The sequence below is a fragment of the Furipterus horrens genome, unplaced genomic scaffold, assembly GCF_987537825.1.
Source record: "Furipterus horrens unplaced genomic scaffold, mFurHor1.1.pri manual_scaffold_5, whole genome shotgun sequence".
In the NCBI taxonomy this organism is placed as follows: domain Eukaryota; kingdom Metazoa; phylum Chordata; class Mammalia; order Chiroptera; family Furipteridae; genus Furipterus; species Furipterus horrens.
In genome coordinates, this window is record NW_028327175.1 from 201640472 (window position 1) to 201651899 (window position 11428).

General features: G+C 66.2%; 1 protein-coding gene across 1 annotated transcript in view; it reads left to right on the forward strand.

The window, feature by feature from the left end:
* Positions 1 to 8006, forward strand: part of MGMT (O-6-methylguanine-DNA methyltransferase) — a 164004-nt gene extending 155998 nt beyond the window's left edge. The window contains exons 3-4 of the mRNA XM_090279590.1: positions 2500 to 2649; positions 7767 to 8006. Of these exons, the coding sequence (XP_090135716.1) occupies positions 2500 to 2649; positions 7767 to 7845 (229 nt within the window). The 3' untranslated portion in view covers positions 7846 to 8006. The remainder of the gene's footprint in view (positions 1 to 2499; positions 2650 to 7766) is intronic.
* Positions 8007 to 11428: the final 3422 nt, after the last annotated feature.

Below are 11428 nucleotides of genomic sequence, written 5' to 3' on the forward strand. Positions count from 1 at the left end.
GCACAGCTCACCCGGAAGACAGCGTCTCTCCGCGGCATCCTCGCCTCCTGCAGGTGCGGAGCAGTCCCGGCACGGGAGACCTGAGGAACCATGTCCGCGGGCTTGGCGGTCCCAGCACGTGAGTCCGGTGGGCACCCAAGCCAAGAGGAAATCGGCCCCACCCGTAAGACCAAGGTGCTGTGGGCGGCAGGTGGGCCCACAGCGCGGACAGGAGCGGCTGTGGCCAGACCCCAGAGCGGCCCGGAGGAGGGGTGAGGAGGCGCGGGTGGGGCAGAGGAGCTTCCGGAAACGGGCCGACGGTGGCCGCGCCACGCAGCTGTGGCTTCACGGCCTGCTCTGCAGGGGGCCCGTCCTGGTGAGAAAAGCACAGTGTTTTAATGGTGCCCTTTGGGCCCCTGAGATGAAGGCCCAGCCACTGAGGATTTGCGTGGTCACCTCGGCCTCAAGAGTGTATCTCTGTGCGCTACGTATTAAGGTTTTACTGGCTCGTGGAAGGACATTTAACAGCCGAAGACGTTGCTCCCACCCCCACCCAGGCCCAGGCCCACGTCTGGGTGCGCCCCGCTTGGGGTTCACTGCACCGGCTCTGAGAGCCGTCAGGACGAACGGGTGGGTTTGCTCCCTGCGGCGCGGGCTTGGGCTTTGCAAACACTTGTAAGCAAAGTGCTTGAGGCTGCGCCTGCGTCCCGTGAGCTCCCGGTCCCCCTGTATTGCTGGGGCGCGCAGGGGCCTCCCGCGGAACTGGGCAGCAGTGCTGAAAATGTTTGATAAACGGGGTGCTCGCACGCGGACACGTCCCTGTGTTACCGCACGGCCCCGTTACACGCGGGAAGAGGGGCGCTCCGTGATGTGGCGAGGCCGGCGCCGGGGGGCCCCGCTCCCCGACCGCTCTGCACCACGGAGACTCCACACACCCCTCTCCTGTGGCCAGCAGGCGGGGAGCTCCCGGCTGTCCTCCTGCAACACCCGGCGCGTCCCCTCTGGGGCGGCAGGAGCCCCACCCTGTGCCGAGAGGCGGGCGGGCGGCCTCCGCTCCTGTCCACAGGCCGCTGTCCCTCGCTCTTCTCCGGGGCGGCTCCCCTGAAATCTCCTCTGCTTTGCGTCATCATCTCCGGCTGCCGCCCCCTCTCTGTTCCTTTTTTTTTTAAGTGAGCCGTGGTGACGGCGGCAGCAGTGATCACGACGGACAGGTCGGAGCCCGGCCCTCTCCGAGGCGGCGCAGTAAACAGCGCGTTTCCCGTGGAGCCGGCCCTGCAGCCCGCCGCCGCCTGTGCTAATGAACCCCGAGCCGTTAATGTGGTTTCTTCAGTTAAATTGATTCATGAATTTTGAAGAGAACATTATCTAATGAATTTTCTTTGAATAGAAAGCAATTAAAAGGACAAATCAGTCTGATTAACCCCAAAGTCACTCTCCTGCCACAAATGGTGTACAGTTTGAAATTATATCGTGAAAACTGGAGCACATTTGCTGTCTTCTGCCCTCGCCCTAATCCGTGTAAATTAATGAACAACAAAGTTAATTTCTTTGATGACCCTTTTCTCGTATCACCTGGATTATGCTGATGTTTAATTTGCTTAATGTTATAATAAAGACTAAACACATTTTTTCCGGTGAAGTGATTATCATTCCCTTCAGCTAAGAAGTGATTTTTATTATTTAACGCACACGTAAGGGTGGGTTGCCTTTAAGAACCAAATGGCACTTGCCAGCTGGGCACCACGTGTAATTAGTGCCGTCACGGGCACTGCCCGGACACCACTCCTGCCCCAGGAGCCTCTGCGTGGGCAGCGCCCTTGGGACCAACCTGCTGCCCCCTCAGGGTCGCGTCTCCTGTCCCCGTGGGAAGACGCTGGTGTGCGCTCAGCCTGGCCTCCCCCACAGGCCGGCGCTTCTCTCTGTCAAACTCTGCGCCCAGAGAGGGGCTCTGACCCGGGCAGTGGGAGGGGCGTCCCTGTGGGTCCCCCGTTCGTCCTGAAGGGGCACGGAGTGCGAGCGCACCTCAGTGTGTTTAGACCATGAGAACGGGAATCACGTTACTCTATTCTGCAGCCCTGCTCATGGCCAACGCCCGTAGCCCAGGTCCCCGCCGGCCCCTGGTGCCACGGCTGGTGTTCTGAGTGTGCGCGCAGCTGCATTCCCGCCCGGGGCCCAGCTCCAGGGGGTCGCATCGGAGGGCAGGCGGGGCCTTCTGTGCTTCGGGGCCGGGCCGCGCCCTCGTTTGCGGGAGTCTGTGCACCGGGAGCACCTGCGGCGGGGACGGGGACGGGGACGGGGGAAGGAGACACAGATCTGCAGTGTGTGGTCGGGGGGTCCCTGGGAGGGGTCGGCCCACCCTGGGCCTGCCTCCCGTGTTCCCCGTGCCCGTGACATGGAGACAGGTGCGTGCGTGGGGGCTGCGCCTTAACTGAGGGTGGCCCCTCTGTGTGCGTCGCCGCGTCTGTGTGGCGGGACTGGCGGCCGCTCCTGTTGGCGTAACATCGCTCCCCTCTCTTCCAGACTCGTTCACCAGGCAGGTGCTGCGGACGCTGCTGAAGGCCGTGAAGTTCGGGGAGGTGGTTTCTTACCAGCGGTTAGCAGCCCTGGCAGGCAGCCCCCGAGCCGCGCGGGCCGTGGGCAGAGCGATGAGAAGCAACCCTGTGAGTCCGGGTGAGCGCGGCGGGGGTGGCAGGCGGCCTGTGCCCACGCAGGTGGGCTTCCCAGCAGCCCGTGCTGCGCGGGTGGACGGGAGGCGTTTGTGACGGGGTCTCAGAAGGGGCATGGGCAGCACCCGTGGGTGGGGCCCCCAGCCACTTGCGGGAAGGTGGTATGGAAGCATTCCGGCCGCCTCGGGCAGCCTCGTCCCTCGGTCTGCTGGGACTGCGGGGGCACGTGGGCCGCAGCCTGGACAGGAGGCATGCAGACACCCTCCAGGTGCCGGGGCCACACCACAGCAAAGGGGACGGCCTTCCCCCAGGAGCTCGCGTTCTAGAAGGCTTCACACGCCGGGGCCACCTCCCCGGGGCCACTTCTGTTCCGAGGTCTGGCCCTTCTAGGCTGACTGTTAGGGACGGCCTAACGGTGACGTGACCTGGGAGGGTCACCGGACTCGGGCGTGTCTGGCTCTGTCCCCAGGCTCTTTCCTGTCCCTCCCGTGTGTCTGAAGTCAGGGTTTGCTGAGAGCAAGGTTCACAGCCGCGTGGAGCCGTCTTCCCGAGGACAGGGCCACCGTGCGGGGCGCAGTGTCTGTCGTGCCCAGAAGCTCAGGGAGCGCCTCTGGTCCCGTCAGGTCCCATGTGGGCTGGAGGCTGTGCAGGCTCGGGCTCGGGAAGGAAAGCAGCTGAGTTCGGGGCGGGGGCCGTGACGTGGGCCTGTGTGGGACGGGCGGCTCCGCCCACTGGGAGACCCCGCCGAGCCGGAGGGGCCCGTGGACGGGCCTGCTTTCACTCACGGCTCCAGGGCCCGGTGAGGGCCCGCCGTCACTTCCATGGTGGCGGCTGTTCCCTGCAGCCAAGGCAAGTGTTTAATGCGACAGGAGACTGCCAGCCAATCAGGAAGAGCAGACGGCATCATGGAATCACGGGACAGGAAGTCGCTAAATCAGACCCACTTTCGGAAACATCACCATGGCTTTGCCGTGTGTTTTCAGAGCTGTCTCCATCCCGGCTCCCGGGGACCAGGCGGGCCTTCGGTGGCCAGAGCCAAGCTGCACCCGCCACGGGCTCGGCAGCGCCCGGGCAGAGCCCGGCGTCTCCAGGACAGAACCGCATTGTTCTCCAAGAGGCTGCTCCTGTAGGTCCACGGTGGACGGCCCTGATTTAACGGCCGTCTCGTCTGGAAAAGTCTTCCTCCACGTTAAAGGGCCCACACTGTCCGGGCAGTGCTCCCACCTCCGTGGCTGCCGTGTCCCTGGGTCCTGAGGACAAGGGCCGATGGGCCTCGTTAGCGTGCCCTTCACCGCCCCCGCCTGGGCTGCGTGGCCTCCTGCCGGCCTCGTGCCTGCCTGTCCCCCGCCACGCACAGGGCCACGTCTTCACGGGGCACGGGGCGTGATTCTGAATCACGTTTCCGAAAGCGTGCGGGTAGCTTTGGAGGCCCCCGCCGTCTCCCAGGCTGCGCCCCAGTTCGGCGTTGCTCAGGATGAAAAGGCCGCCCGGACGCTGTTGCCAGGGCCCCGCCGCGCCTGGTGAGGGAGCGCTGGCCACTGCTGGGGTCTTGGCGCCCGCGTCCTGCGTCACAGCGCATGCCGTGACAGTAGGAACCCCCCTCCTTCCTGGGCCTCGGTCCCTCCTCCACAGCAGGGCCCTGCCGTCTACGCCCAGTCTGACACCAGGGCGCACCTACCCACAGAGGTGGCACCGCCCACCCCGGCTGTGCGTGGCGCCCGCCCCACACTGTAGAACAAGCTCTCTGATGATGGGTACAAACGAGGGGTCCCCGCCTGCCTCTGCGCCCGCGGGTCCTCGCTGCTGCAGCGGGGGTGCCGGGCCTTGGCTACCACGCTCCTGCCAGCTCTCGGGGGCGTTTCTTGTCCTGCAGCCCCCGCAGCGCTCGCCTCCTGCTGTTAGTCCCTGCAAACGTCTCTGTGCAACCAGGCCTCCGTCACTGGAGTTCATACAATAGGACCCACGGGGCTGAATGCCCCAAAGCCCACGAAGTCCCCGTACTGACCCTGTTGCACCCCGAACCCGAGCCTGGCAGTGACTACAGACCGGGCGGGAGCCTCTGTGGGTGCCCCCAACCCCTGTTCTCAGCCCCCCAGAGGCAGCTGGCGGTGACGGGCCTCCAGGCCTTTCCATGGCCTCCCGCTGTTGTTGGGCACCGCGCAGAACCCACGCAGGGACCCTCGAGGTGGCCGGGACCTGAGCGAGGCTTCCAGCTACGGCTCGGGCGCGTCCGGCGCTCCTGCAGAAGTGGGCGCAGCTGAGCCCGGCAGTGGCGAACCCCTCAGAGCGGGCTGTGGGAGCCCAGAGGCGACCCGGGCCCGAGGGAGACGGGGCCGCTGGCCGGTGGACGGTGCCTGGCACGCACGGCCTGCACTGCTGTGGCCCGTCCTTGGTGCTGACGGGGGGCTTGGCGGCAGAACCACATGTGTGGCCCCCCGCGCTGACAGGGCATCATGGAGACCCGCGCCCTGGAAGTGCCTCTGTCCAGGCTGAAGAGAGCAGCGGTGCTTCCAGGGGCCTGGGGCCTGGCCCGGGGCGTTGGAGGTCACCCACGGCGCCTGCACCTGTGGGCGGCTCCCAGAGGCCCGGAGACGCGTGGCGTCGGGGCCCTTTCCTCGCCGGGGACGGGCGTGGTGTTTGCTGGGTGGGAGTCCTGACCCGTCCTCAACTCCTCATTCTCCCAAAGTTTCCCTTGAGACACCCACTAACCCAGGGAAGACGCCTTGGCGGCCTTCCGGAAGTCTCTCTCCCTGACCCCGCGCCGAGGACGGTCCGTTTCCTGGTGGACTGGACGGCAGACCCTCCCGCCGGCCCCCGCAGAGCCCCTTCCGCTCCTCCGCAGACAGCATTTGCCTGACACAGTTCAAAGGCAGTCAATACGGCGCCCAGAGAGGCTCCCCCTTCTCCTCCATGAGACGCGGCCGCGGGCGCTGCTGACCCAGGTGGTCGTTGATAAAGATTTAGTGCGAGTCTGAGTGTCGGGGCCGTCGGCGGGGCTGCACCACTTGACCAGGAGAAAAACGCACAGGGAGCTATTGATTACAGCTTCTCGGTGTCACTTGCTCACCAGGATTTAGGTATTGATGAGGCCGCGCGTGAAAACAAGCTCTTTCCCCTGTGGGCTGCCGCCCGCGAGAACAAAGGCGAAGCTGCAGAAACAGGCAGCGGGCTCCGAGTCAGAGGGATCTGCCATCGATTGGAAGGCCCGTCGTGCTATTTCTGTGGGAGACAGATCTGCGGGCGCGGAGGTTTTATGGCGCTGGAGAGCGGGTCTGTGGGAGTGACGGAATGCAGGCTGCCTGAGTTGGGGTTCACAGCGCGGAGGCTCCCGGGCAGCTGTGACGTGAGCCGCTCGGTTATTGAGAAGAAGCACCTTTTAGGCGTCAGAGCCCCTGAGTGGGGCGCACAGGAGTCCGGCCCCTCCGAAACGTCCTCGGCGCCCGATAGGTTTTAGCAGGTCTCATCATCTTAATCGCAGGAAACCTGCCACCGGCGAGGGCGCAGACGGAGGCCTGCTCCCGTTTCTAGTGGTGGAACAGCCCGTGGCCGGCAGACGCCCCTGCTCCCCGTCCCCGCGTGCGTACGGTGGCGCCTGGCCGTAGTCACAGTTACTGGTCGTTCCCGTCCCGCCTGCTCCTGGGGCTCCCCAGCATATCGGGGGGGAGAGGGGGAGAAAAGCAGAGGCACTTGTGAGCCCCATCGGGTAGGAAACTCAAACCCAGGCCGAAACGCAACACCGAACTACGTGGAACGCCCGCCGCGTCATCCGTCACGGACCTGGGTTGGGTGCCATCACTCTCGTCCCCAAGGCAGTTATGCATGTGACCGTGGCATTTGATGAAACCCCTCAATCTGAGCAAACGTTCCATCTTAGGACGTTCGAAGGCAGGGTGGTTGCAGGGTTACCGCCCCTCGCTCTGTTCCGCTGGGCTGAACAGGAAGTCAGCGGGCCCAGGCAACCCGGCCTTCGGGCGGGAGTCCCGACTGGTGTCTGACGTGGGGGAGTCCCAGTCCCTCCTCCCGAGCAAGGTTATGCAGCAGCCGGGGCGGCGGAGGCTGGACGCCACTCACCGGGCGGGACCCCTCTTTGCCTCCAGCAGCCACATGACCTTCCACAAGGGACTTCATGGGACCTGAGGGTGGCAGCGCGGGGACAGGGCTTGTGGGAAGCTATGGTGTCACCAGGGGCCACTGCAGGCACAAAGCCTACTCTCCCCGGTGGCGGGACCGGGCGCCGTGTCCAGGACGGGCAGCAGGCGCGTGTCATCGCCCAGGCTCAGCGGTCGCTCGGGGCCACCGAGCGGGCACGTGGACAGGCGGGTCGTGCGGTACACCGTGGCAGACAGGGGTCCAGCAGGTGACTCCCGGGCCCCGTTCTCAGTCCAGGGTCTCCAGTGACGGCAAGGCCGAGGGGCCACCGGGGAGCGGAGGGTGCCCAGATACTGTGAGAGCAGTCCCGGGTGCACATGCCCGGCCGCTTCCCCTGGACACGCAGCTGCCAGCGCGGGGCCCCGCTGTCCAGTGTGCTGACCGCGGAGGAGGGGCGCAGGCCTCCTCCTCTGCAAAGTGGCAGCGGCGTGCGGGCGGGGTGGGCCGCTCCCCCTCGGGCCCGGCAGTACCCGCCGGTTTGCTCATTGAGGGACGCTCGGGCAGGGGGCCATATGTGAGCACACAGAGGGGGTGCAGGGAGGGGCCGAGGGGCGGGCGTGGGGCAGCGGGGTGGGGGGCCCTGTGTGCACCCCCCCAGGTGTGGGGTCTGCTGCCGCCTCTCAGAAAGGTTTGAGGGCCCTACACACCCACCCTGTAACTTGGAACGTAACAAGTTTTGTGAGTGCACTTTATAAATCTCTTACCAAATGCAATTAAGTTTCTCGTCCCAAATCTGGTTGCACAGGGACTGGCTGGAGGGTGCCACACATTCACCTCGGGGACTGCGTCTCCCTCCACCGGCCCCCGGGCCCTGTGGGGACCCCAGAGACCCTGGGGAGCGGCACCGGGACAGTGGGATGAGCCCCTGCGTGGCAGCTCCTGCACCTCTGTGCTCAGGGGCCAGCGCTCCTGTCCCGGAGGCCTCGCTAGCCCAGCGCCCAGCCTGATGGTGGCCGCCTTGCTGTCTTCCAGGTCCCCATCCTCGTCCCGTGCCACCGAGTCATCTGCAGCAGCGGAGCCCTGGGCAACTACACCGGGGGCGTGGACGTGAAGGAGTGGCTGCTGGCCCACGAGGGCAGCCTGGCGGGGACGCCGGGGGGCGCTGGCAGCTCCCAGCCCGCCGGCCGACGCTGAGCATCTGTGGTGGCGGTGCCGTGAGGGGCGCGGGGTGTGCCAGGCTCCGCCGCATTAAAGCAGCCGTGTGCCCGTGGACGTGTGTCTGCCTCGTGTGACCTTTGTCGTCTTTACCTTCCACCGGAGAGCAAACGCAGGGGGCAGCCGTCCTGCGTGTGGTCTGTCCCCTTCCCTCGTGTTGGGGAGACGGCTTGGGGGCCCCTTCCTCTTCCTGGCGCACGGGGAGGTGGGCGGGGGCCATGGAGGCCGCTGTGTTCTCTTTGCCCAGGAAAAGCCTCCTCCGTGACCCACGGTCAGCGAGAGGCCCCAGCCGACCGGGCCCTGGGCCCTGAAGCAGGAAACGGGCTCCTCAGGGGCAGCAGCCGGGTGTGGGTCGCGTCTGAGCGCTTCCCAACAGAGGGCACCCTAGCAGTGCGCTCGGCTGTGGCTGGGAGGCCCCCGCCACCACTCTGCTTGGGGTGGACGCAAAATGGTCAGCAGGTGGGACTCTCGTGGGCTCTGTGACAGTCCCACCATGCACGCGGTGTCATCAGGGCCGCTGGCAGGTGCGCAGCTGCCCCGGGACACTGTCAGACCCTGACGATGCGCCGGACGCCCCACACTGCCCAGTGCTCTGCACACGGAGGCCACCTCCGGGGCCCGCGGGGCATGGCTCCTTGCACGAGGGAGCCTCCCACCCTGACCGCCAGACCCCCGGGTGGACTCTAGGATGGGTCCTGGCCCGACGACTGTGTGCAGCCAGGGGCCGCCTGTCGAAGCCAGCCGTGCCCTCGGTCCAGCGCAGAACCGCGCTCCGCGGTGACGGCAGGCTCTGTGGCCCCGTCCGAACAGGCCTGAGAAACGCCCGAGCTTCCCACTGGCAGAGGCAGCCGCTGGCGGGCACCGCATGGCCGCGTGCCGCTCCAAGGACACGCTGCAGAGGCCACATGAAAGCCGGTGCGGTTGCCCACAGCTGCTGTCACTTGCTGTCACAGCTCAGCTCGTGAGAACAGAGGAGAAGGGCATGGAGACGTGCAGCCATGTTTTCCAAATGAAAGAAGGTCGATGCAAAACCACGTTCTTTGGCCTCGGCTGGGTCCCCTCACGGATCAGGCTTCCCCGCCCGTCTTGGCTGCAGCGTGCTGACCTCCGGCGTGGGGCCCCGTGCGCAGCCTGACCGCGGGCCACACGTGCCTCCTCACCGCTCCCAGAAACCAGAGCGCGGAGGGGCAGACGCCGCGTGTGCAGCTGCAGAGCCATGCGTGAGACGCAGCGGGCGCCTGTGGCCACACGGGGCGAGCTCCGTGCAGGACCGTGTCCTTCTCTGGGTCCCTTCACCCCGTTAGGGACACAGGTGTTGAGTGAGCCCCTCCTTCTCTGGGTCCCTTCACCCCGTTAGGGACACAGGTGTTGAGTGAGCCCCTCCTTCGCTGGGTCCTGGGCCTCTGTCCAGTGATGAAGCCCGAGTCCCTGACATCCAAAGGACGACTGGGGTTGTCCGGACTTGGGGCGCCTTGGCCACACCGAGGCCAGTCCGGGGACCTGGGGAGGGCCAGCAGGAGGGCGTGCAGCAGCATCCCCGCAGGGGTGGCAGGCGGGCGGGGGGCGGAGGCGGCCAGCAGCCTCCCCTGTCGGCCCAGCCGGGACTGTAACTCGGGGGCTCTGACCCGGCAGACACAGCCACTGACCCGCCCTCGGAGCGGACCCCTGGCTGCACGTGGCGGCCGCGGCGGCCCAGTCCAGTCGCCCTCAGCCCGCTTCCTCCAGGGTCTCCGCTCCGCGGTTTGCTACCCAGAATCCCCTCTGTCGAGTGGCCGGGCGTCCCCGGCGTGGGGCTGTGGAGATGAAACCGTCGTTTTTTGTGTCCTAACCTGTCGGTGAGCCGCCACGCTCCCTAGAGCGTCCTTCCTGCCAAGCTGCGGCGTCGCCGTGGAAACGTGTCTCAGGAGAGGCCACCCGTGGGGTGGGGCACGCGGCCGGGCAGCCCCGCGGGGAGCTCGCCGCCACGTTCCTGCAGGAACGCGCTCACAGGTGTCATCGTCACCCCAGAGGTGGCCCTTGCAGGACCGGCAGGCCCTGCTGGCCACGTCCCCTCCCATCTCGGCGCAGCGTGTCCCCGGCATGTCCGCAGCCGGGGCCACAGCCAGCACTGCCGCCACTGGGACAGCTGAGATGTCCCCCCAACTCGACGCGACATCGTTCCTTTCGCTCCGAGCTCACCAAAGGCCTTGTGCCCGTTAGGGTTCAGGCCGCGTGCGGGACGACGCTGAACTGGTCAGCGAGGGGGCTTTCTGCAGACACACAGGAGAGAAGTCGTTCCATTTCACGCAAGAGCTTTTCCCCAAAGACCAGTCCGCAAACCAAGCATGTCGCCACGGCCTCCGGGCCCTGTGTCACTGGCATGTTCATGCGCGTCCACTCTGCGTGGGGTCATGGCGAGGGACAGAGGGGCCGCGGGGGGCTGCCCTTGTTTGGACCCCCTCCGCCCACACGGGGTCTTTCCTCTTTCCTGCTCGTGGACGTTTGATTGAAAGTTTGTGTGGAGGAAGCTGAAGCTCACGTCAGTTCTTCCCGTCATCAGTGGGAAAGACGGGACTTAAACGGACCTGTGCCCAGCAGCCCGTCTGTCTGTCCGTTGTCTGTCCGGAGGAGTGGGGGTGGCAGGTGAAGGCCCGGCCCGGAGCTGGAGGCGCTGCAGGGACCGACGCGTCTCCGTGATGGAGGACAGCCGCCCAGAGCCCTCGGCCCCGTGGCTCCAGCTGCCAACAGCTGGGGGATGTCTGGCCCGCGTCACCGGCCGGCTCCTGGAGGCCCTGGGCTGGGCAGGCAGACGGACGCAGGCGGTGAGAGGCCCACAGGGGCCGAGGCCGGCCTGGTGGCGCCTTGGTGGGTGGACGGGTGTCGTCACAGCCTTTCAAGTCCTGCGCGAGTGTTTCCTTCGCTGAGAAGCTCCGCACGGACGGTGGCTGAGACTCGTCCTGAGAACCGGGTGCCGGGGGTGGTGCAGTGCCTTCAGAGCTCTGCCCCCACACACCGCGGTGGCGAGCTGCATCCCAGGTCCTGCTGGTTCTTGGGGACAGTGCTGTTTGGGACCTGGGAGCGGGGACCCTCGGAGGGTGCAGGACGGAGCGCCAGTGTTTGCGTCACGAGCTCTGAAGAGGTGGGAACAGGACGGGGAGCTTCTGCCACAGGGCGGCCGAAGTGATGGCGGATTCATGGTGCTCCCTGGGGTCCATGTGCGGTGCTCTGGGTGGCTTCCCAGTTCCGTGAGGGGCACGGTGGCGACACATCAGGCCTGGGGCGTGGCTGCAGGGACAGAGAGGGGCTGGCAGCTTGGTCTCTCCCCTTCCCTCGTTTCTCAGGGTCACACACACGCACATCCCACCACCACCATGGTGCACACACACCGCCATGTACACACAGCAACGCGTGCACACACGCACACACCCCACCACCCACCATGGCACACGTCATGGTGCGCGCACACCACCACGTACACACATGCCAACACAACACACACA